This window comes from Antechinus flavipes, chromosome 2 (genome assembly GCF_016432865.1).
Source record: "Antechinus flavipes isolate AdamAnt ecotype Samford, QLD, Australia chromosome 2, AdamAnt_v2, whole genome shotgun sequence".
NCBI classification, from domain to species: Eukaryota; Metazoa; Chordata; class Mammalia; order Dasyuromorphia; family Dasyuridae; genus Antechinus; species Antechinus flavipes.
The window spans coordinates 119,089,502-119,116,363 of NC_067399.1; the positions used below are offsets into that span (position 1 = coordinate 119,089,502).

The 26,862-nt window shown below is 35.6% G+C and overlaps 1 protein-coding gene across 1 annotated transcript in view; it reads left to right on the top strand.

The window, feature by feature from the left end:
• The window catches only part of PLEK (pleckstrin), a 37,834-nt gene extending 11,512 nt beyond the window's left edge, over positions 1-26,322 (top strand). Inside the window, exons 2-9 of the mRNA XM_051975415.1 lie at positions 7,881-8,036; positions 10,815-10,996; positions 13,363-13,454; positions 16,047-16,231; positions 17,215-17,319; positions 21,826-21,909; positions 22,927-22,996; positions 24,115-26,322. Coding sequence (XP_051831375.1) covers positions 7,881-8,036; positions 10,815-10,996; positions 13,363-13,454; positions 16,047-16,231; positions 17,215-17,319; positions 21,826-21,909; positions 22,927-22,996; positions 24,115-24,251 — 1,011 coding nt within the window. The 3' untranslated portion in view covers positions 24,252-26,322. The remainder of the gene's footprint in view (positions 1-7,880; positions 8,037-10,814; positions 10,997-13,362; positions 13,455-16,046; positions 16,232-17,214; positions 17,320-21,825; positions 21,910-22,926; positions 22,997-24,114) is intronic.
• Positions 26,323-26,862: the final 540 nt, after the last annotated feature.

Sequence of the window (26,862 nt, forward strand, 5' to 3'; positions counted from 1 at the left end):
TTGGAACAAAAGGTTTGGCAATTGTCAATGCTGTAAAATTACCCATGCATATAACTTGTAAATAAAAAGCTATAATTAAAAAAAAGAGGCAATTGACAAAGCTGATTAACTTCAGAGTCAGAAGGAGTTGATTGCCCTTTCTCAGTGTCCAAGGCAACTCTGTAAGATTATATACTGCAATTCTCTAGTTCTGGAGGAAGTTTCCATAACAGGAAATTCCCACATGTACAGAATCATAGATCTAGGAAAAAACATTATATGAGCAGCATGTACCTAGTTCATGATCTGATCACTATTTCTGGAGACAAATTGTATACATCACATACTTTCAACTCAGTTTCCTCATCTGTAAAATCAAGAAGTTGGATCAGATGAACTTTCATGACCCTTTCTGTTCTAATAATTTAAAGTTCAAATTTCAATTTAATACACATTTATTAAAGGCAAGGTAAAGAAGTATGCAGAGCACATGGCCAGGAATTAAGGGAGATAAAATTTGGAGATTTAGGAAAAAATCCCTGTCCTCATTGAACTTGTAAGTAGCAAAGAGATATGACATATAGAGAAACAATACAAAACAATAAATACATGGTAGTTGTTTAAGAAAGGTATACAATGTTATAATAGATATATATGTATATATATATATGTATTTACACACATATAATTGTTAGTGAACAACTAGGGGACACATTGGATAGAGCACTGGGCTTAAAATCGGAAAAACTCATGTTTATGAGTTCAAATACAGCTTCACACACTTACTAGTTGTGTGACCTTGGCCAAGTTACTTAACTCTGTTTGCTTTAATTACTTCATCTGTAAATGAGCTGGAGAAGGAATCACAAAATCATTCCATATGTCTGCTAAAAAAAAATCCAGAGTTGGACATGACTGAAGTGACTGAACAGCAGCAGCATGATTCTTATAATAAGCAGTATTCTTGAGTGGGGATGGTGGTGGAGAAAGATCATTTCTAACTGGGGGATGAAGAAAGATAGTTTTCCTTGAAGAAGTAATATAAATTTCATGGGAGAAGTAACATTTGAATTGGCCTTAAAAAACAGGTAACCATATTAAATTTGTAATATCTAAAAACTTCCCCTTTTATCTCAAATCTTAATAAGATGAACATGATAGAGATTCACAATTTCATATGCAGTCTTGTTCTTCTGTTTTCCTTTGTATAGGAAAATATTCATATTTCTTAATGCTGGTCAAGTTCATAATCATAAAAATAAATGGATATGTAGGAATTTAACAAGTGGGAAGGGGACAGAAAATAGGCTATTCATTTAGTCTGGTATTAGGTGAGGCTATCTGGCTATCATGCCAGGAGAAAAAAGAAAACATTTGCTGACTTTTTTGTAGTGATGGTTTGCATTGGAAAGTATTGGAACAGGGATGCTATTGTTGCAAAAAGCATTTGTCTTGTTTGCATAAACAATTACTCTATTGTGCAAATGGCAGCTTTATATAGAAACTCTCTGCTATTTTCAGATAAGTAATAGAATCTGCTAGGAGCTCAATGTTATCTGAATTGTGTGGCTTCTATGACATAAGAATATTATGAATTAGTTAGTATGCAAAGAATCCAAGTTAATTTTTCTTTTCCCTGCTCAAAGCCCTCCCTAAAATATAGATGAGAAAGAGGAACTCCCTGCTTCTAAAAAAGTCAGCCAGTTCATTGCTGATAGAGCAAAAAATTTTAAACAAAAACTTTTAGGTTTTTGGTTTCTACCATACTTGCCTCATCCAAACTCATACGGAGGCAAAACAGGGTTATTAAAGGGCTCATAATTCATTTTGCTGTGGTTTGATACATTATCCGATGTCTCTTCACCTTCAGATCTATGAGAGGAGGGTAAGGAGAGAAGGAAGGTAGGTCATCCTTAAGGGATGCAAAACCCTAGAGAAATTATATTCTATGTCTCACTCCCTGAGCTTTAGCTCTGTTAAAATGGAAGGTAACCTTGAAAGGGAATGTGGGCCGACTAGGGATGGCAGGCACAAGCAGCCAAGTTTCATTGCTGTGCTTCAGTAGGAGGAGACAGATGGAAAGAGACAGAAGGGGATTTTTTTATGGTCTGATTATGTAAGTATTTCAGGGTTGTTGCTGTTCTTGTTTTTAAAGCACCTAAAAAAGTGATCAGGTGGCTGGATAATATAGAGGATAAAGTGCTGGATATCAAGACAGGAAGATTCATTTTCCAGAGTTTAAAATTTAATATATTTTAAAATTTAATAAAATTTAACATATTTCCATTCAGGGAAACTGAAGATCAGAGAAGCTAAGTAACTTTACCATTGTCTTTTCTCCATTTCTTCTAACCTAACCACCATCATGGGGTGATATGGGAAGGCTGTAGAAGTAGCATTTGAATTGTGTTTAAAAGGATGAAGCATGGCATAGAGAGCTGTTCTTAAATCCAAGAAGATCAGAATTCAAAGATATATTAAATTTGGGTGTCTGACCTCAAACACATTAACTATGTGACCCTGGGCAAGTCATTCAACTCCATTTACCTCCATTTCCTCATCTGTAAAATGAGTTGGAGAAGGAAATGGCAAATCATTCCAGTATTTTTGCCAAGAAAACCTGAAATGGCATCATGAAGAGTTAGCCATGAAGAGTCAGACATGCCTCAACAACAACAGAATAATCTTTCTCTGAGAAAGTGTCTCCTTGAGGCACTTCTCTGTAGGCAAGTTAAAATTAAGATGAAAGGGGCCACTTTTACAGATAGTAATGCTATGTATCCTGGGGATGATCATAAGGCTGTGAAATAGATTCTTAGGTGATTTTTCAATTAAAATGTTACTATCCTTACCAGTTATATTTGTCATTGCTTGCACTTGCTCATAATAATAACCATTAGCATTTATATAGCCTTTTATGGTTTGCAAAGCATTTTACATACATTATTTCATTTGAGCCTCACAGTAACCCTATGAAATAGGTATTATATTATAGATGTTTTCATTTTGCATTCAGGGAAACTGAGGTTCAGAGAAATTAAGTAATTTTATCATCATTTTATCTCCATTCCTTCCAACCTAATCACCACCATGGGGTAGTATGGGAAGGCTTTTTGGAAGAAGTTGCATTTGAGTTGTGTTTAAAAGAATAAAGCATGGTATAGAGAGCTATTCTTAAATCCAAGAAGATCAAGATTCAAAGATAAATATACCTTTTTTTTTTGCTTGCAAATAGCTAGGAGGCTAGTTAGGGGTAAGAAAATGAAAAATGGGGCAGCTAGGAGGTACAGTGGATTGAATACCAGCCCTGACGTCAGGAGGATCTGAGTTCAAATCTGGTCTTAGACACTTAATACTTCCTAGCTGTGTGACCCTGGGCAAGTCACTTAACCCCAATTGCCTCAGGAAAGAAAGAAAGAAAGAAAGAAAGAAAGAAAGAAAGAAAGAAAGAAAGAAAGAAAGAAAGAAAGAAAGAAAGAAAGAAAGAAAGAAAGAAAGAAAGAAAAAGGGGAAGGGAGGGAGAAAGGAAGGAAGAAAGGAAGAAAGAAAAAGAAAGGAAGAAAGAGAAAGAGAAAGAAAGAACGAAAGAAAGAAAAAGGAAGAAAAGAAGGAAGGAAGGAAAGAAGGAAGGAAGGAAGGAAGGAAGGAAGGAAGGAAGGAAGGAAGGAAGGAAGGAAGGAAGGAAGGAAGGAAAAAAGGAAGGAAGGAAGGAAGGAAGGAAGGAAGGAAGGAAGGAGGGAGAGAGGGAAGGAAGGAAGGAATGAAGGAGGGAAGGAAGGAAGGAAGGAATGAAGAAGGGAAGGAAGGAAGGAAGGAAGGAGGGAAGGAAGGAAGTGAAAAACACAAGATGTACATAATATAAATTCATAGCTTTATTTGCAGTGCTCTTTCTGTTTTTTGTAACAGGTAAATATATGGTTGTTATGTTCATCAAAATCAAAACACTAAAAAAAAAATCTAAAAGCTAAGTAGGATTTCAACATCTAAGATAATAGAGAGCCATCCAATTATGTAAGTAGCAGATTTATTTAAGTACCTTCTGCCATTCACAGATAAATGAACCTCCTGAGAACTGGACATTATTTGAATTTTCTGGTTTTCATGACATATATGAAGTCAAAGGAATAGATAGTATGCAAAGAGTGTAAGCTCAACAGAATGGCTCTTTGTGTATTTTAAATATTAAATGTTCACGTGACAGAAATTGAGGAGACACACAGATTCTAGGGAGTGGCCATTGGGTATAGTGAAGGTCATCAGAAATCAGAGATGACTCCCAACCACAGCTAAGGAGAGCCACTACAACAAGGGATCCATCTGTAATTTCATGACCAGTGCATTGAGTTAAGGGCCATTAGCTCACCATTACTGCCCAGATCTGTGATTGGTTTGCTGAGGATGTTACTGAATGCCACTGAAGATGAAATTTCTTATCTCAAATATGGTATGAACATACCCATTTCCCAGGTATCTCTTAGGCATGGAAAGATAATGAAATAAGAATTATAGGGTCTTTGAAATAATGGCAAGCAATAAGCTAAGACCCGTATAATAGATTCTCAGTTGGTAATTCTTGAAGTACAAAATTCAGTAACCTGAACACCAGCATGAAGACTCAGAAATGAAAGCAGACATAAATAGTATCATTGTAAATGCTTCTTGTGGCATTTTTGTTTGCTGTTTCTGACAGTGGTATCAAAGATAGTTTGAGAAAAGGTATTTAAATTTTCTTCCTTATGCAAACCTCAAAATGTCACAAAGGTATACTTTATTTTGGAGGAATGCAGGAATGAGGAATTAAAAGTATTCCCCAAATAACCCATTGTAGCTATATCATCAATGAATTTGTCCAAACTTATATTCAACCTATTTATACTTGTTAGCTTAGGTGTCTTTTTAGCTTTGCTTTTTAAGCCCCTTAATTACCACCTGGCTCTTCTCTCCAATTAAATTTTTTGCATTGCTCCCAAAATAATCTTCCTAAGCCATCAATGTAACAATTATATTGTCCTGGTCAAAAATCTCCAGTGGCTCCATTTTTTTCTTAAAATAAATTACAAATTCCTCTACTAGAATTTAAGTTCTCCAAAATCTGGACCCATCCCATATTTCTTGACTTAAATTACATTATTCTTCTTTAAATATTCTTTTCTTATCCTAATTTAAACTATCCTCCCAGCTGTTTGCAAGCTTGGCATTTCATCAGCTTCTCCATATCTTTGTATAGGATATTCCTAATACATACAATGCATTTTTCATCTCTACCTCTCAATATTCTTACTTTCTTTTGAAGTCCAGCTCAAAAGTTAGCTTCTAAGCTCTCTCTTATCTCCCAGTTATTAGTGCTGTCTCTCCCCTCAAATGACCTTGTATTGACTTACCTTGAGAATAAATATTTTTCTTACTTTTTCATTTGTATTCTCAGTGCCCATCATGACAGGCTCCATGCCTGATAAATGATTATTAATTGCTTCAATTTAAGTTAAACTCTGACAAACTCCAGAGAAACAAATTATTTTCAAAACAAGACAATCTTTCACTTAATAATTATTATCTCCTTTTGGCCGTTGTCTGCTAGATAGGGAAAGGAGTTGTGATTTCACTGTTTTTGGAAACTCTTCATGAGGAATTACCTTTACCAATGTAGGCCATCTCTTCTGATTATAATCTTACTTACTTAAAGCAATGGACATTAAATAACTTGCCTAAGATTACATACCAACTATGTGTCAGTGAAGGGACTTGACCCCTTGTTTCTTAGCTCCAAGGCCAAGTATTTCCATAATATATTCCATAGTATTATGGAAATACTAAAAGATAAATGATAAGGCTTTGTTAACTGTTTAAGATGAATGATTAAATATTAATAAGAATTGGCCACAGAAGGAAACTGTACTTAGTTCTTCCCATACTGTTTTTGACACTTTTCACATGTAACTGTGTAGCAAGGGTGCTAATTATTCGGGTGGATTTCTTGTGGTTCCTTTTATGGTAAGCAATTTTTGAATTGTGAGAAGGGGCCCTGTTTGAGGTAAAGAATATGAAGTGTTAACACAAATGAATAATAATTAAAGAAAGAGAATTTTTCACTATTTCCCATGGAGGTTAGCAGGATTTGGAATTGTCCAAGAGTTATATTTTCAACAAAAAAAATTCATCGACCATTTATTAATTAGTTACTGTATACAAGGTCTGTTCTAGACTTCAGCTATGCAAAGAAAGTTACTGATAAGGAATTTACAGTTAACAAAGGGAAGGAACTTGCATTCTATTGAAAGAAATGAGAGACAGAGACAAAAACAGAGACAGACAGATAAAAGACAGACACAGAGATAGAGCAAGAGAGAGAGAGACAGACAAACAGGTAGAGAGAGCAAGAGAGAGAGAGACAAAGACAAAGAGAGACAGAGAGAGAGAGAGAGAGAGAGAGATAGACACACAGGTAGAGAGAGCAAGAGAGAGAGAAAACAGACAAAGAGAGACAGAGACAGAGAGACAGAGAGAGCAAAAGAGATGCACAGAGACAGAGAGAACAAAAGAGATAGATACACAGAGAGAGAGAAAAAAAGAGAGAGAACGAGAGAGAGAGAACAAGATAGAAAAACAGAGAATCAGATAGAGATAGACAGGCAGAGACAGAGAAAGAGAGAGACCTCACACAAAGCAGAGAGAAGGTTCCTTTGGAATGGAAGACATTAGCCATTGTGGGGATAAGCAAAGCTCATGAAAAAGATGGTGCCTTGAGCTGAGTCTTGAAGGAAATCAAGGGAGGAAGGTGAATAGAGAGTTTTTTAGGCAGAGAAGAGAGAAATATCCACAGAAAAGGAATGGAGATGAAAGAAGGAATAAGGAGCAGCATGAGTATGGTGTTCATAGGGCCAAGTTATGATTAGCTCTCACTGCCACACAGAAGAGTTTATATTTCATCTTAGAAGAGTGATGTAAAGGAGAGCGGGACAAGGGGAAAGTAGAAGCCCAGGCAAAGTTTTATAAAGACCATGAGGAATGAGAGGCTTTGGACCTGGAGGTAGAAGCAGAGAAGGCTTCATGGAGGAGGTAATGTCTGAGTTAGGCTGTGAAGAAAGGGAAGGAGTCTAAGAGATGGAGATACACTCCAAAGATGGGGTGCAGTAAGAGCAAAAATATCAAGGCAGGAGAGGCTAGATGAAAATGGGAAACGGAGATTAATGGATTTGATCAGAGCATAAAATACATGAAGAGAAGTGCTAGAGCCAAGCTCAAAAGTTTTTACTTTATTCATTAGGTAATAATTATTTATAGAGAATTTTTAAGTAGAGAAACAAATGTGATTATAATGGTATATTTGGAATCTTATTTGAGAGTCAAGTCTTTTTTAATAGGCATATAGCAGGGGCAGCTAGGTGGCTTAGTGGGTAGAGCACTGATCCTTGAGTCAGGAAGACCTGAGTTTAAATTCAGCTTCAGACCCTTGATACTTACAAGTTGTATGACTCTGGACAAGTCACTTAACCTCATTGCCTTCACACACACACACACGCACACACACACACACTCACATACAAAAGCAACATAACAAGCGTCAACTTCATTACAGTGATAGATCAGTACTGCAATGAATGTAGTGAGGAGAAGTAAGAGACTTAAGCATTATAATTCCTCCTCTTGAGAAATTTACAACTTTATCCGAGGAAACAAATACTGATGCTTTCTTACAGGGACCTTCCTGTAGCAGTTACAGTTTGTTCCACATATGTAGGCAACTCATCACATACCCTCGAGTCTGTTAGCAGTCTACAGTGCTAATGTATTAGCCACTCCATATTAGTATTCTGACTTGGGGTCTAGGGATGTGGAAATTAGGAGAAATAAATATTTTTCAAAAAGTCTCATTCTTTTTTCTTTCTATGGTGTCAATATAGGGCAGCGTGTTCAATAGCTGGAAACCCATGTGGGTTGTGTTGCTGGAAGATGCTATTGAATTTTACAAGAAAAAAAGTGATAATAGTCCCAAGGGAATGATCCCTCTGAAAGGAAGTACTCTTACCAGCCCCTGCCAAGACTTTGGTAAAAGAATGGTAAGTTAGTTAATTTTTAAAAAATTGTTTCCCAATATGGCCTTATTTTTTCTATTCAACTCATTAAACATTTCCAAAATGTTACTAACATGAAAAACATTGTTTTAGAAACTAGGAGAAAAGATAGGGGATAGCCATAGACCTATAATTTCTTTAGTATAGGGAAATCCCTGGCAAGGGAACTTTATCTGCAATGTAGGTTGGCATCTCTCATCTTGGAAAGGTACTTAGACCAGGGCTTATTAAACTTTTTCCACTTGAGATCCCCTTTTGCCCAAGAAATTTTTTATGTGACCTCAGGTATGTAGGTATATAAATCAAATAATTATAATAAATCGTAACTTTATTTTAAAACAATTATTTGATATAAATATAATTTTATCATTTATTAAAGACAAAAACAAATGTGCATACTAATGAACTGAATGTGTTTATTTTTATAAAAAGAATTAAATCTTAGTAGAATATTTGATACCTTTTACTCTTGCCAAATATTTCTCAATCCCTTTGTTCAGTTATGCAAACCCCATATGGGGTTTCAACCCACAGATTAAGAATTTTGACCTAAAAACTGAGAGCCTAAATTCAGGGTCACACAGTCATAGTGTGTCAGAGACAGAATTTGATCTTCAATCTTCTTGTCATAGATCTGACCACTAACCCCTATATCATGCTGCCTTAGGCACGCAATCCTGCAGCAGTCATCTTATATTTTTGATGTCCAGGTTTTTCCTCTTGCTTAGATAAATGTTGACAGACAGAATCACATCAGAAGTAAGTGGGTCTCAATCAGGGTTCTGATAATATAAAGGCTTATGGAGCTCAAGCTACATAACAGTATTCATGAGTCAGACCTTCATGGGTACTTCTGGGTGGGCTTGGAAACTCTCCCCAAATGTGTTCTTATTTGACTCACAACATATAAGAAGCAGAGCTGTCAGCTTTCATCCTTACTGTGGGCACAAGTCTTCGTAGATTGGTTAATTTTTAATTTTTTACTATTTAGGATGAGGTGGAATGGAGCATAAAGATAGAGTGGTCCTTTAAATTAAGAACCTCTAAGTTCATGTCACATCTCTGATAAATGTCAGCCTCATGACTCTTTTAGTGATTTGAGCTGCCAAACAGATGCTGATCTGTATTTCTTCACAGGAGTTCCTAATATCAAAGCAATCATAGATTGATCACAAAGAACTGCAGAATGATTACTATGACAATAATTAATAACAGCAAATTTCACCCTTTGATAGCTCAATCCAATAAATGCTGAGATGCAAAGTGAATTCTTCCTGATTACTCCTATGTATTTAATTATAATTTAATCAGTGCCCACACAGAACAGCAAGAGTCCAGACTTGAGTGTCAATACCGAGACAGGCAAAATTGCTTCAAGTAATAGAAGTCCCTTTCCAAATACACCCTTTTTATTTATGGCAACCTGTGACTCTGGAATCTAGGGAACCTCAAAGGTTATACTATGGTATACATACTCTTTCCCAGACCTGCATAGATATAATATCCTAACCTGAGGAGAGAGGAGAGGCCAAAAATAAAGAGTTGAAATCTCTGCTCACATATCTTTATTCTGTCCCCTCTCCTCTAGCCCTCATTTGAATGTTCTCTTCCCTTATTCAAATGAAAAAGCCATGTCATAAGCTGTTCATCATAACAGGCTTGATTAAGCTTGCTTTTTTTAAATCATAGAGAAAATGTGTTGTGGGATAAATAAAATAGAAATGATACTAGGAGGGCTATTAAAGAGTATATGATTATCAAGTTCATACAGTCAGTATTTGAAATAATTATAGTTGGTATCTAGACCAATCCAAATAAACCTTTAAGTGCCCATTTTGTCTAACTATATGTCTTTTCCCCCCACTTTTACTTTTTCCTGTATAATCTTAAAACCTACCACTAACCATCTCCATCCTAGTGGCACCCATAGGTCATTCTTAATCCAATAATATCCTCTGAGCTAAGTGTGAACAATTCTCTTGCTGATCCCTCCATTGGATTTTTAGGAACATGAAAGCTAGTAAAAGTGAACCATTTTCCCAGGGATAGCCAGTGAATTAATATTGGGTGTACAAAGATTCATTTCCTTGAATCCTCAGAAAAGCAGATCATAGGAGTAAGAACTGGAAGGAATCTTGAAGGTTATCCTGTTCAATCTCTTTATTTTACAGATAAAATTAAAAAGGATACCAAAGTTAAACATGTGGCAGTTAGGATCTGAAGCCATATCTTTCCACCATCCCATTAAACTATACTTTAGTTTTTCAACATTTTTCAAATTCTAAAAAAATCTAGTAAGAGCCCATTACATTGAAATGAAGTGGACAATTTTGTTTTTAACTTGTTAAATTTGATATATATGTATATTTGTTATATATATCCATATCTATATAAAATGTGCAAAAGGTGGCAATTTTTTATATAATCCTCTGTTTTTGTTCTTTGTATATTTGAATATATGTATTTATATTAAATTCATAATAAAAATGCTTATATAAAAAAGTGTCTACTATGTGCAAAGCACTGGGGGAAAAACAAAAAAAAATGAAATAGTCCCCATTTTATTAGACTTCCAACTCCAATGACTCCAATTTGCCAGAAAAATGCAATAGATATTGCTGAAATAGAATTAATAAGACTTAATAAATGATTGGTTTGGGGTGGCTAATTGACTTTTGAGTACGCACTAGCAGATTATAACTGGGCTCAAACCTCTGCTTTGTGGCAGTTGTTCCTTGCTAACATATTACATTTTGCTTTTAGTTCGTGTTTAAACTTGCCACAACCAAGCAGCAAGACCACTTTTTCCAGGCTGCCTACCTGGAGGAGAGAGATGTCTGGGTGCGAGACATTAAGAAGGCTATTAAGTGCATTGAAGGAGGCCAGAAATTTGCTAGAAAATCCACCAGGAGGTCCATTCGACTACCAGAAACTATTGACTTAAGGTGATTGTTTCCTTGGGTTTTTTCCTTCCAGGTTTTGGAATTGACCAAACTCTATCAGTGTAAAAACTGCTTCAAGGCCATGAGGTTTTATCTAGCTTAGTGCACTAAATGGCCAACCATTGGCCAGAGTTAATGAATGGCAGTATCTCAAAGAGTCTATAGTACTCAAACCAGTATCTACTTCTGAGAGCTTTAGCATTTCCATTAAGTGTTTGACACTCTCAAGGCACTGTGACCAATGCCAATATTACAGAATTTATGGGACACTCATAGTGGCTGCTTCAAGGAAAAGCCCAGACTTCTGACCATAGGAAGGTCACACAGTAATTAAGTGTATGGAACACCTCTTACTCCTATAATAGACAGGTGCAGAATGCTATTGATGGAATAACATATCCACTAGTCTAAATAGGGAGAAAATACAACTCTTCTCCTTTCAAGGTTACCTTTGATTAGATTTTTTTAAACAGTTAAGTTCACAGTCATAAGAGGGCTACAGGTAGCAATGACCTTGCTACTTGGAGGACTGGAATCAGGAAAGCGTAGTTTATGTCTATTTTGTCAAAGGTTCAGTCTCTGGAAATGGGCTAAGGCAGGAAAGAAAGAACAGGGAGATATTGGTGTGTGGAGGAATACAATATAGAGGCTGGAGAGAGTCAATAAGAGCTGCCCTTGAGAAGCAGTGGGATACAGGGGCACAAGCCCTGGTTCTAGACTCAAAGGACCTGCTTTCAAATCTTCCCTTTGTAAGTTGTTACTGGTATGACCTTAGAGAAGTCAGTCTCTAGGGCCCGGTTTTCCCATCCACCCGATGAAATAATGAAAGGGATTGGACTTGATGGCTTCTAAGGTCCCTGCTAGCTCTGAATCTTGGCAACACAAGTCTAGCTCTGAATCCTACAGTCTGGGCTGTTTGTTCTCTGACCAGCCTATAGCAGCTTATCCAAAGGTCTTCAGAATGCATTTTCCATATTCCTGTGAATTCATTATAAGAAAGGATCTTTTGCTCCATTGTATCTTACATTTCTCTGAAAAAAATATATTTAGAAACTAGTCTTCAGCAACATCCTCTCACTCCCACACTTGGTACTCAGAATAGCCACTAAAGCTCCCAGAGGTTGTGAAAGGAACACAGGGATGGTTTCTGATAACTTCCCTATCAGACTGTCCTAGAGAGGAAAACCAGACTGTTTCCTTCAATTAGATAAAATGGTATGAAACCAGGAGGGGTGGGATGCTTGGGGGCCTTTTTGTTTCTGAATGTGTCACTGGGAGCCACATTGTTGACCGCAATTGTCAAAGATATGTGTGAAGGGGACGGCTGGGCAATGTTGAGGGGAAGCAAGATATAAGAAACAGGAAGACTATTTTCTGTTCTGTTGCTAAATATTCCTGTGATAGGGCTCCCCACTTACTCTGTAAAAAATAAAAACTCCTCTTCTTTACCCCATTTCCTTACCTCACTTAATGTCTTTATCTTTTCTCCTTCCCTTCTTTTGATCTGTTTCTATTTAGGGAAAATGTAAAAAAAATACTTCATGTCTGGTTGAGACATTAGTCTGTAAAGGAGCTACACCAAACGTTCCCTTCACATTAGGTATAACTTTCTCTTTTGAGTATCAGTAGTTAATTCTTCAAATAGTTTTATTTATTTGTTCAGTTCATTCATACAACAAATAATTGAGTGCCTCCAGTGAACAAATCTGGCCTCAAACACTTACTAGTTCTATAACTCTGGTCAAATCACTTAATTCTGTTTGCCTCAGTTTTCCTCGATTTGTAAGATAAGCTAGAGAAAGAAGTGGCAAACCACTTCAGTAACTTTGCCAAGAAGATCTCAAAAGGGACATGAATGAAACTACCAAACCACAAACAGCACACAAATCATTGTACTAATTGCAATACAAGATTTAAAATTATGCTAGACATGTTGACCCTCATGGTGCCTTAATCTAGCCAGATGTATATATATTTACAAAGACCAAGGTAATAGAAAGTTCAGCTTCTAGGCAGTGTAGTGGATCGATAGTTGCCTTTGGAGTCAAGAATCCCTAGATTGAGGTCTTGTTTAGTACTTACCAATGATCTGACCACATTATTTAACCTCATTGAACAATGCTGTGAGGTAGCTACCATAAATATTGTTACCCCTATTTTGCAGAGAAGGATAATAATATCTATAGTAACTACCTCACAGCATTGTTGTGAAACTAAAGTAAAATAATGTATACAAGGTGCTCTTCTTAATTAAAGGGTTATAGAAATGCCATTTGCTATCATGGTCACCCTCTCCTGGATAAAAGGTATGTGGAGGAACATTAAATAGGTTCTTCTTATTCATTCCTTTTTTTCTCTATTCTGCTCAGTGCCCTATATTTATCCATGAAGGATGCTGACAAAGGAATAAAAGAACTGAAGATTGAGAAGGACAAGAAGGTGTTCAACCACTGTTTTACAGGTAAAAGTCTGGATTTCCCAACAATTTCCCACAAACTGTTAGATGTGGTCACTATTGAAATGAATGAAATGCATTGGATTTGAACTCTGACTCATCCTTAGAGATGATAAAAGAGGAGTGCTGGGCAGAAAGATAATTTGGGACATACTCAGTGAGCCAATTGAAATCGAAGAACTGGACTGTAAGAGCAAAACAAGAAAAGAAAAGAAAAGAAAAGGTCTTTGTTGCTCAATAGAATTTAAAGTATAATGGAAAGAGGTCTTGGCTAGGAAGTGGGAGATGTATTATGGTATCAAATTTGCTACTAGATGATTGTATGACGTCAGACAAATGACTTCAATCTCTATGACCCCCTGTTTCTTCATCTTTAAAATAAGGGAGTTGGATTAAATGATCTCAAAGATACTTTCTTACTGTGACATTCTTCAGTTCTGTGACAGTTTGTGGATTATACCGTAGAAATTTTGGGAATTTGATTGTTTAACACAGGGTTAATGAAATCAAACATACTCTGGGTCTCAGTTTCCTTTTCTGTAATATGAGGGAACTAGTGGAGATTTTTTTTGTGTGAGACTTCCTCTAGCTAGATATGCCTTCAGAAAGAGAGTTTCTCAAAGCTTTGAAAAGTTGCATTTGATATTTGTGATGGAAATGCTTACTTTGATTTTATCACAGATCCTAGAATAAAAAATACAATTTTGAGCATTATGTTCAAGGGAAGTAGAAGATTAAAATAAAAAGACATGAATCCTTTTGTCAGGGAGATTATAGTCTAGTTGGATCAATAAAAATGTATTCATGAACTGTCAAGTAAAAGTACAAAATTTATTAACATAACAAAATAAGAGTTGCAACAACACACTATCTGTTAAATGTCAAATAAACATGTTAGACAACAGATATCATGAATTTAGAGGAGAGAGAAAGAGATCACTATAGATCGAAGTGGTCAGAAGGTAGGATGTTCCTGGGAGATTGGACATGATTTTCATGGGCAGAAAGCTGTGGAGAATCTTGGAGTAGTCCCATTAGAAACAGATGGTACAAATAAAAGTGTGGAAGTAAAAATTGCCATACTATAGAAAAAAAGAATGTGCGTTAACTAGCCTGGATGGAGAAGAACATTATGGTACAAGACTGAAAAGGCATGTCATAAAACCTTAGGTGTCAAGTTATATAGCAAGGTTTAGTTGAGGTAAAAGAGAAAAGAAGGCAAAAGCTTTCAGTAATGAAATAATTGTATCTTTAAGATTCAGATCTTGTCATCCCTCCAGGATTATACTATATATAAATATTCATATAATACAAGTCTTGTGGGAAGGGAAATCAAGCAACTCCAAAGTGTGCTTGCCTTCTGGGAGGTGTCAGCCACAGGGACATAACAAATGTAGGTGGGAATGTATAAGATATGATGAGAGAGTTATGGATTCACCAGAATGTTGGAATGTGTCCCTGCAGTAAAACCAGATTTCAGTTCTTTCTATGTTTTCTGTATCTGTTTATAGACTATTGTGAGTCTTTTGTGTTTTCTGCCTTTTCAAGAGTGGTGAGAAAGATTATCCTGTAGCCAAAAAGCATGTGAATATTTTATCTTGAATGCTTTTATAGGACTTGGGGACCCTGATACCCATAGACACAGAAATATAGACATTGTCCAAATTTGGAGAATTCTCAGAATAAACCCTAGAAGAGAATGCAATGAAATCTAAAGTTCTTTTACTAGGTCAGGCTCTAAGATCAAATTTCAATCATCAAGACCAAAGTACGAAGGGTCTTGGTCTTAGTTTATATCCAAATATTCCTTTTTGTTAATTTCCCTTTGGTAAATCAAATTCTCCAGACATGTCATTCTGCCACCTATCTCTGTCCCTTTGAATAGGCAGTCCCTTATACCTGAAATGGATTCTTTTCTCACTTCTATGTATTAAAACATCTAGATTTCTTCAAATTAGCTTAAATATCATCTCCTACATGAAATCTATTCTGTTCTTCCTATTTTGTAAGTATCTTCCCCTGACAACACATATACTTCTTTCTCTGTGTTGCCTTACCTCAATAGAATGAAAACTACTTGAGAGCAAAGACTGTTTTTGTATTCCTAGAACTTAAGCCAATTTTTGGAACATTGTAGGTACTTAATAAATGTTTGTTGAATGAATGAATAAATGAATGAATGAATTGGTCTTAGTTAAGGCATGATCATGTTACACAACTGCCCTGGGTAAATCAACCACAATCCCACCAACTACTTCCCTAGTCCACCTAATTTGGAAGATTCAATTATTTTCATAGATGGCTCTCAAAAATTATGTCAATAATTTAAATATAAGGATGATTTTATCTATGTTTTAAAAGATCAATTTTCTTTATCTAATCCAGATAAAGTGCCAGATTTTTTACTTAAAGATGCTCAATATGTTGTCAAGAAAGAGGCAGTTTTTTGGGGATAATTTTTTTTAAATGACGGAAAATTCATTCCTTAGAATGACAAATATAGTCTTGATCAGAAATGGGGTATCATCTTCCAAAGTTCTTTCAGCCTTTTGTTTCTAGTTTTGAACTAATAATATGACTGCTATTTTTCCTGTCTAGGTAACTGTGTGATTGACTGGCTTTTATCTAAAAAATCTGTTCGGAATCGTCAGGAAGGTCTCATGATTGCATCTTCACTACTGAATGAAGGTTTCTTACAGCCTGCTGGGGACTTGTCTAAGAATGCAGTTGATGGAACTGCTGAAACATCCTTCCTTGATAACCCTGATGCTTTCTACTACTTTGTAAGTGGGAAGAATTACCTCCTCATTTTTATAATGAATATAACTCAATCAAATCCCAGTGCAGGAGTTCTTGACTTTTGAGGGGAAACTCTTTAGTAGTCTAATGAAGCTTGGGGACCCCTTTCTTAGAAAAAATGTTTTTAAATAGAGATAATACATGAGATTACAAAGAAGACTAATTGTATTAAAATAGCTATTAATTTTTTTAAGTTCACACATCCCAGACTAAGATGTCCTGTTTTAAACACCGGGCAAACTATATTCACTTTTGAGGGAAAAAAGCTCACAATTCTGCAAAAAAGAACCCAACTCATGGAAATCCCCATAAGAGCACTGCAGATTTCTCTTTCAAAAAACTAACCCACTCTGGGTCATATTATACACATAACAAGAGAAGATTTCTCTGGGGATTTTGTCAGTTCTGTTTCTTCTGGATTTTGAAGTCCAGATATTTGGAGGCTTTATGAGAGAAAAACTTTCTTTATGAGACTGAGACAAACTTCCCAGATACAAGGTTTCAGTTCACTTTGGGTGAATTCATTGCCAGTCTCATTTCCTCCAGACAAGTTCTCCAGTCTTCAGGGAGATATAGAAAGCCACAAATGGTAGAGGTAGGAAAATGCCCTGGATGTTACTCAGTTTAGTTTTGTAAGAGTAAGAAAAAGAGTAGTTTGAGAGAAAGTAATTTTTGAAGGCAGAAAATTTCTTAGAGAAATATTGACTTAGGAATAGAGAAACAAACAAATGAACAAATCACATCAGGAAAGGGAAGATTATTCATAACAACCATGCCCAAGAGGAGAGAGACAAGGAATAAAGTTTTGTAGGAAGAAGCATTCTAGGGGAGAGCCTTAAAGATTAAGATTGGGGTACCAAAAACACAGAAATGTAGAAGGAACATTAAAATGCTGGTGATCAGAGAAGTAAGAAGGAATGGCAAGCCTGTGATTTGATGAAAGAAATCTGTGTTGGTTTCTAATTAGGCAGACAGTGGATTTTTCTGTGAAGACAATTCCAGTGATGATGATGTGATTTTAAAGGAAGAATTCAGAGGAATAATCATTAAGCAAGGGTGCCTATTGAAGCAGGTGAGTGGCCAGAACCTTTTGCTATGGATCCCTCTCCTTCACTGGATGCTCTTTTCTTCTTCTTTTACCTCCATTATCTTTTCTGAAAGCTTATTAAGGACTATCAGTGGTGGGAATCACAACTAAGCATTCCACTGTTCTTCTATAGAGTAAAAGTAAGACAAATGACCAATAATTTGTTCAAAAAATCCAAGAGACAATAATATTTGGAAGAATAAAGTAGAGAGAGAGAGACAACTTGAAATAGACTAGCAGAGCTATTTAAACTTTTTCCACTCATGACCCCTTTTCATCCAAGAAATTCTTTTTTTTTTTTTTTGAGAGGCAATTGGAGTTAAGTGACTTGCCCAGAGTTGCACAGCTAGTAAACATCAAGAGTATGAGGGTGGTTTTGAATTCAGATCCTCCTGATTCCAGGGGCCAGTACTCTATCCACTGTGCCATCTAGTTGCCCCATCCAAGAAATTTTCATGAAATCATGGTTATATATATATGTACATATATACATATATATGTATGTGTATATATATATATAAATCAAACATTTACTGATAATATATCATAATTTCATGACTTCTACATTCAGTTATGGGACCCTATATGGGATCTCATCTCACAGCTTAAGAAAGGGGGGCATAGTGGCGGTCATTATCTTCAAAATAATAAGAAAAAGAAGATAACAAGAAAATATTGCCACTTTATGAGATGGAGGAGAGCCAATGAGAAAATATCTTACATACATTGACTGTTAAATATTAAATTAATTCTTAAGTTGAGATATTTAATATTAAATTTATATTTATCTTTATAATAAACAAATAATCAAATAAGAGAGACATTTAGATGAGGGAGATTTGAAGCTAAGTAAGAAAAGTGAAATTCTATTTAAATGAACAATCTGTATTCACATCTGTAAGCTAGCAATGAATGGTATACCAAAAAAATTAAAGTGACATTTTTTGTGAGAAGACATGGAGTATGGAGAGTCAGTCAGTCAATTAATAAATATGCATTAACAACCTATTATGTGCCATCACTGTGCTAAATGCTGGTTATATAAGGATAAAAGTGAGGGAGTCTCTATGCTCAACAAGCTTACATTCTAGTAGGGGAGGTTTCTGAGTTTAAAAAGAACCTTGGAAAGCTTGTATTCAAAGATTCATGTCATATTAGAGCTGGAAGAGACCTAAGTAATATGGTGCATTTGGGCTTAGCTGATGAAAGATTGAATTAAATGGTCATTGTATTTATATCCTTTTAGCATTCCCTGTCACCATCATGACAACAATTTCCCTTACAATAAAGCTCTATCAGAAATAAGAAAAGAAGGGAGCTGTTCAGAGGTAATTGGGAGAAAAGAAAGGAAAAAGAATTTGGGATTCTTTATGGCCATCTAATGATAGCTGAGGCTTTAGATCCTTTTTCGTTCACTTTTATGTAGCTATTTTTCATATACAATCATATTTCATCATCACAATAATCTTGTAAGGTAGGCAATGTAAGTGTTATTTTTACTATTTTAAAGATGAGGAACCAGAAGCTTAGAATGGCCAAGTAAGATCAGCAAGCTAAAAAGCCAGATTTTGAATCAAGATATTCTGACTGCAATTTCATTGTTCTTTCCAATACAACATATTTCCTCAGGAGGGCATTGAGTTTTTCCTTTTACCTAAATGACCATTTAATTCAATCTTTAATCAGCTAAACCCAAATGCACCATATTACTTAGGTCTCTTCCAGCTCTAATATGACATGAATCTTTGAATACAAGCAAGAAGGTTCTTTTTAAATTCAGAAACCTCCCCTACTAGAATGTAAACTTGTTGAGCATAGTATCAATTACTGACCATAGTTTATGAGGCAATCGGGATACTACATTATTTTTGAATACAATCAATAGGTGCCCGAGGGAAGTCTCATATCTTAGTAGATTAAGTTTCTAGTAAAGTCCCCTAACCCTGTGCTTTCTAACTAAGACCATATACTGGCATACTTGATTTTTTTCATCCCTTTTGTTCATTTATGTAATTTATTTCTTTGTATTGTCCTGTAATTATGTCTGTATGTATCTTGTCTACCAAGTAGATTTTAAGAACCTTCAGGCAGGGATTATGTCTAATACAAACGCACACACACACATATAGATAGATATATATGTGTGTGTGCATTCGTGCATACATATATATATGTGTGTATATGTATATCCACATATATCTCCCCTACAGCCTAGCACATCATGAGACATACAGCTAGTGCTCAGTAGCTCTTATTGAGCGAATGCAATTGATATTGGATAGTTGCTGATCTTTCCAGTTGACTATCAATTCTCAGAAATAGTCTAAAAGTCCCAGACATACATATTATAAATTGCCATAGCATTCATTCAGAGTAACCTTATTCTGGAAATGATGGCTCACTGCCGTCACATTCTGATGCAACCAAAGTGCTTAAGGGAACTTGAACAATGCCCATTGCTTCCAAATTTCCATTGCCATCTTCCTCTGAAAGTTGACTCACCACAAACAGCAGAATTGCCCAGCAATTACATGTTTGTCTGGAAAAAAAGGAAGAAATGATGACTATAAGAAATTGTCATGCTGATTCATCCAACCAATCAATCATCCAACATTTATTAAGTACTTACTATAAGCACTGGGGATGCAAAGAAAAATTGAAAATAGTTCCTACCCTCAAGAAGCTTATGTTCTTGGAAGGGAGAGAAGAAATTATACAATGTGTAACCTAGATCGGATTCTTGGAGAGGGAAGAAGGGAAAGGAAGAAGGGGGAAAAATTTGGAATTCAAAATCTTACAAAAATGAATGTTGAAAGCTATCTGTATAAAAAACACTATCTTTATATATAATACTACTTTTATATAAAAACAAAAAAGTATTAAATTAAAACATGTACACACATGTATTATATATGTATGCATATATATAGGTATATCTATATTTACCAATACCAGGCTATTTCAGAGAGGGAAAGAGAAAGAGAGAGAGAGAGAAGATAAATACCAAGTACACACAGTATGAGGGGAAGATAATAGCAGGAAAGCATTGCTTCATATCGAAGATGTCACTTTAACTAAATCTTGATTAAAGCCAAAGATTCTAAAAAGTGCAAGAGAAGGAAGAGCATAATGGACCTGGGATGGAGCAGAAAGGCATGGAAATGGTGTTGTGTGTGAGACACAGCAACAAGCCATTGCAGATAGATGGCAGAATTCATGGAGGGAAGGAAGGGATATGTGTAAGAGTACAGGAACGAATATTGTAAAAGGTCATGGTTTAAAATGTTTTCCATGCCAGAGGAGTTTATATTTGAATGAAAGGTAATAAAGAGCGACTGGAGTTAACTGTAAGTTCAGTCCATACAAGGTGCTGGGAATAATAGGATCATAATAGGATTTTTTTTTAAATAAAAAAGGGATATAAATTAATTCATTTATTTGACAAATGACCAACCATTTATTTGACAAATGAGGAATATGAGGCCGTACGAAATGAATTGCATGATGTCTCTTGAAGATTTTTTCAGATTCTGTGGATTCAAGTAGCATTTCTATACAAATGATTCCCAAGTATATAAACTCTCATAAACCCCAATCAATTATAAAATAACAACAATCATAGCTAACATTTATATAGCGCCCTACTTTGTTCCAAGCCCTGTGTGCTAAATGCTTTATGTATATTATCTCATTTGGTCCTCACAACCACCTTGGGAAGTAGAGGCAATTATTATCATCCCCAATTTATAGATTCGGAAATTGAGGCAGAGTTTAAGGCACTTGTCTGGGATCATACTGCTAATAATAAGTCTGAGACTGAATTTGAATTCAGTTCCCCCTGACTCCATGTCCAGCACTCTGTTCACTGTACTTTCCTCAGTGTGTGGGGCTTGCTGCTCCCCTTTTTCTAAAGAACTCCTCCAGTTCACAGTCCAGTTCAAACTTGACACAGAAAAATAGTGCTCATTATTTTCCCCTTTAAATCCATCCTCTTTCAAACTTCTCTATTCTTCTTGTTGGCCCCACTTTTCTAGTCAGCCATGTTTCAACTGGTAAATGATCCTAGGCATTTGCTTTCTTTCACACTAATAGCCAATCAATTGTCAATTCCACATCTATACCGTCTCTTACACCATTCTCTTTTCACAAAGCTGCTGTTCTGTCTTTGTCACCTCTTACTTGGAATAAACAACTTCTGAAAGATCTCCTTACTTCTAGTTTGTTCCTGCTCTCAACTAGCTAGTCCAAAAATCACTTCCTAGACCTCTTCTGTCCTACAAATAAAAGTTGCTTAATGACAAGATTTTTCATTTTTATCTATGGATTTTAAATGCTGAGAATAGTGTCTTGCATATAATGGGTGAGCCATAAGCATTTTGTCTATTGATTGAATTACATCATTGCTAATTTTGTGCCTCTGTACTGGAGTAGGTCATGGTGATATTGGGCTGATAATATTATTTCTCTTTTGTGTGCTGATTCTGGATGCAGGGGCATCGGAGGAAGAACTGGAAAGTGAGGAAATTTATTCTGAGGGAGGACCCTGCATATTTGCATTATTATGATCCTGCAGGGGTGAGTGCAATGATTGCTGAAAGGTCTTTGAATATTATTTTCATTATCATACTCAAAAGCTAAATTTTTCTGTTTTTCTGATTCTCTCCTTGATCTCAATTCCTTTTATATATCTCAGGGGGTCTTTCCAACTCTAAACATATATTCTCCATGGTCATATGATGTTCTCTCCTCATCATTTCCTCATACTCCTTTCCCACTTCCTACTTTCCTCCATTTCCTCCATTTCAGGCTCAACTGGAGAAATCTGTTGAATTATAGAGCTGTTAAGGTCATCCAATAAACTTATGGCCTTAGGACATCCCTTTTTCAATTTAAGCTTTCTTTATCTCTGGGATTAAAGTTAATTTCTCCATATCTTATATTTCAATTAGACTTTCAACACAACTTTCCTTTCACTCTAATTATCTTTGGTAGTATTTTTGGTAAAGGTGGGAGGAGGAATTTGATCTAATTTTTAGCTTTTGGCTAAAGTAGCTAAGAAGTAATGTTCTCTAATCAGGTTTAATTAGATGAGAATATTTTGATTGTTTAATTTAAGCAGTTTTATCTTTTACTCAGGAGGTGTTTGGTCTGAAGTCTTAAGCCTCCCCTGAGCAGACTGGATTCTCCAGTTCTATTTTTGACTGAAGGGTAGTATTCTTTGACTACATCCTATGACCTTTTAGGCAATAGGTGAGCCAAGGGAGGTAAGACCTCTGAAAGAGATGTGGTCGAATCTTAAGTTCCTCCACTTCTTCTTCCTGTTTCCCAACTAATTTGAACTTTTAATTTAGGGAAGTACCCTATTATGCATACAACTTACAATTTTTAAAAAATGTCCTCTTCTGCCCCTGTGAGATGTAGCTTTGGGAATCTAATCCTTGAACTGCCAAGTTTCTCTTCTTTATTCCAAAGGCTTAATATATTTTTGTTGCATTGAATTGAATCTCTTCTGAGCTGTTGTATAACTCTTTACTAGTCGGACTGTGCTGGATCCTAAATACTTGGTGGGCATAATGTTCTCTTTTTTTCCAGGGAGAAGATCCATTGGGGGCAATTCACTTGAGAGGTTGTGTGGTCACTGCAGTGGAGAGCACCCCTGAGGGTAAGTACAACTCTCCTCTAGAAGCACAAAGGAAAGAAACACTGGAATTGGAAGTAGAAGACCTCATCAGTTAGGCAGTATATCGAGTACTGGACTTGGAGTCAGTAAGACCTGAGTTCAAGTCCAATTTCAGATGCTTCCTAGACAAGTTGCTTAACCTCTGTCTGCCTTAATTTCTTCAGCTGAAAAATGGCGATTATAATAATATTTATTCCCCAGTATTGTTGTATAATTGTATTAATTATTGTGAAGATCAGAAGAAATAATAATTCGTGCCTGGCACATAGTTGTACTTTAATAAATTAACTATTATATATATGTATATATAATATGTATGTATATATGTATATAGAGATATATAAAATAAATGAATAAATGCTTGTTCTTTCCTGCTGCCTGTCTTGGGCCCATCATTCACCCCTCTGGACTTTAGTTTTCTTCTTTATAAAGTGATGAGGTTGGATTAGTCTGTGAATTTTCTTTCCACTCTGCACCTCTGATCATGTCTATCTCAATAGTATCAGCAAAAATATATTTATGCATGTATGATTGGCTTCCAAAAGGTCTTAGAGAACAAAGCTTCCCATTTGTAATCTTGCCTGTCCAGTCCCAGAAAAATCATAAAGCTTCATGGCTTTCTGAGGACTTTGAACTGTAGTGAACAAAACCTGAGGTCTATAAAAGCAACTTTGCCATCAATGTCACCCAGTGAAGGTTCTTCTGGGTCTCAGTCTATCTTAGATTTTGTTATCATATAACCTTTAAAACTTATTAAAGAAATCCTTTATATTTATTTATTATCTAAGAAATCTTCTATTGGGGCAGCAGCATGATATAATGGCTGGAGTATTGGATTTGGTGCAGGAGATCTGTCTTTTGATACTTTCTCTTTCATTAATTTGAACAAGCTACTTCTCTTGGTCTTAGTATCTTCATCTGCAAAATGAAGATTATTGCATTAAATGATCTATGAGATCACTTCCAGCTCTAAAATTCTATTTCTCTATGAATAATATAATCAGTCATTTAAATTATATATTGAGTCCACTGTTTGGACCATATGACCTCTTTAAATGAAGGGTCCTCTAATAATTATGATTTTTTTCTGTCTCCTTTAGCAAAGAAGAGTGGTGATGAAAACCTTTTTGAGATCATTACTTCCTCTGAAGTTCATTATTTCTTACAAGCTGCCTCCCCTCAGGAACGCACTGAGTGGATCAAAGCCATTCAGGTGGTCTCTCGGACCGGGAAGTGAAAAGGAAGTGAAAAATCAACTTTAACAGAATGATTGTGAGTTCAGTCATCAAGTCTTCTCCTGAGTCCATCAGAAAAGAAGGAAAGAAAGACCTGCTATGGATTCTGAATGTAGCTAGCCCTCTATTTGATGATTTCTGTGTTCTAACTTCTATGCAGCTTCTTTTTCTATCAGCCTTCCTCGAGCAAGTACAGCCACCTTTGTGATTGTGGGCAAAGCAGTTATCCTCTTTCAGGACTATTTTCCTCAATCTGCAAGAAGATTGAGGGAGCTACAATAATTTTTAATGATCACAACAATGGTAGTGGTGACTTGACTGGAGTGGATACCATTTAAACAAAGCATTTAATCTTCTTTTGTTAGATGAGAGCACATAGCTGCTTCCAAATATGAGAAAAATACCCTGAAAAAAAAGAGTAATAAATTGACTAGTTCATCGGAATATTTTTCCTTTACTTATTCTCTCTCCCTCTTCCTAGTAAAGTGAATTTAAGCAGTTTGCCTTATTTACCCCAGTGAACTTAATTGTAGATTTTAAAAAAAGTCTCTCAGTGGACTGGTTGAAAGTCTCACTGGAGTAGAGTCTATACAAACAAGGATATTTAAAACATTTTTTTGATTGATATCTTTTGTTTTTATAGCATCTAACTTTCTCCTTATTTTAGTTTTCCTTCCACTCTCAGGGAGCCACTGCATAAAATACAGATTTTTTTTTAAAGAAAAAGAAGAGAAAAAATAGTAGATCCATAAAAAATACATATTTTAGAAAGGATGCATTCTGCTGAACAAATCAAGATTTATTATTTCTTTAATATTTTCATACTAAACGGAATTTAGAGATTATAAGTACCAAAGCTTTTAAAAAAAATCTTGTCCTGAAAAACTTTATGTATAAAGTAGGTTGTCTTTATTACTCCCAGAGTCTTTTTTTTTTTTTTTTGGTTTGTTTTTTTGTTTTTAAATATTCTTCTCAATGTTAAATGTCAAGTGTACCATACCTTCCTATTTTTAACTTGTTATCAAAACCTGATCTCAAGAAAGGTCCAGACATGTCATTTTTACATAAGTGGGATTTTATGCCAATTTTTTACAACCTGTTTTTCTGTTTTTTGTTTTTTACAACCTGTTTTATACCTATGGAAGGATTATTAAGCATCAGTGACGGCAAGAGAGATTAAGATTAGGACCAGAAGAACCATTTTTAAAAATCTGAAATTACACTGACTAGGTGGGAATCTATTGTGTGAAGCTGGGACTGATTCTCCAGGAAGTCCCTCTCTTTGTTCCAATAAGTGATAGCTCTTTTGTACTTCTTGATATACTAGATTTTAAAAAGAAAGAAAAAAAAAATCACTCCAGATGTGGCATATAATGTAGTTGAATATTGGAATGTGAAGTGGTGTGAATTTCACCCATGGATAATAGCCAAGACCCTCCCCTCCTTCACTGCTATGCTACTGTGTCATAATGAACACTGACCCTCTGCTTGGGACTTGGCTTTTTCTAAAAGTTCTAAAAACTATTCACAGTCTTGGCAGTGGACATTGCAGAGACAAGCTCCAACATACGATCTTATTGCATTTCGGCCTTGCATTTACTTTTAGTCTAAACGCATTACCTATGATTCTTCCTGACTATATATAGGACTCCTAATGAATCCAAGTAATGTTTCACACTGGGGTCTTGCCCATGGCTTTTGGTCCCATCCATTACCCTATGATTCTGCTCCAGCAGCTCCTACAATGGAGTTGATGGGGCTAAGATGACATTTATAGAAGGAGATGGGAGTAAGAAATAGTCTTTCCATGTTAATTCCTCTACTCATTTCCCCTTTTATCCTTTCCCCACTCTATATTCCCTTTTATAAAATCATTAGTTCTTGTGGACCATCCTATCCCCTCAGGGAGATAAGTGAGGCTCACAGCACTTTTTCTATAATTTTCTCTCCGCCCCTCAAAATGCACAGTACTTTCTTTATATTGTTTCAATTAAATTTGACCTATTTATTTGATATGTAGTCAAACTTTGTGTTATATATAAATAAAATAAACTTGTATATTCAAGTATTTCATTATTGGCAATATGATTTCAGTTTTTACCTTCTTATTTTGAATTCCTTTAAAGAATTCAGATTACATTTTTTGGGGCATATTCCCAAACACTATTCTACCTCTTAGGGGGAATGTAAATGGAGTAAAGTTTATAATTTGAATTGACTTATAAAGTCTGTCCTACAAAATGTACTACCTTGTAAGGCCAATTCAACTTCTGTAATCCAAAAATGGGAAGTCACCCCCACACCTTGGCTTTAAGCAAACAGTTTATAGTCTAATAGATTTCATTCCCATTATCATACTCATAACTGTTACTCATTGGAGGATTCTTCCTTCCTGTTCCTTCACAAATCATCTTTTGACTTTTTTTACCTATGTAGCATGCATTATATTTTAAGTACCAAGAGGGCTGAAACTATTTTTTGACTCTTTGTATCCTCAGCACTTAGCATAGTACCTGGTACTTAATTTTTTATGATTGATAGTGATAGTGATCAATATATCCAATCTGTATGTATCAATCTCTCTCTCTCTCTCTCTCTCTCTATCTATCTATC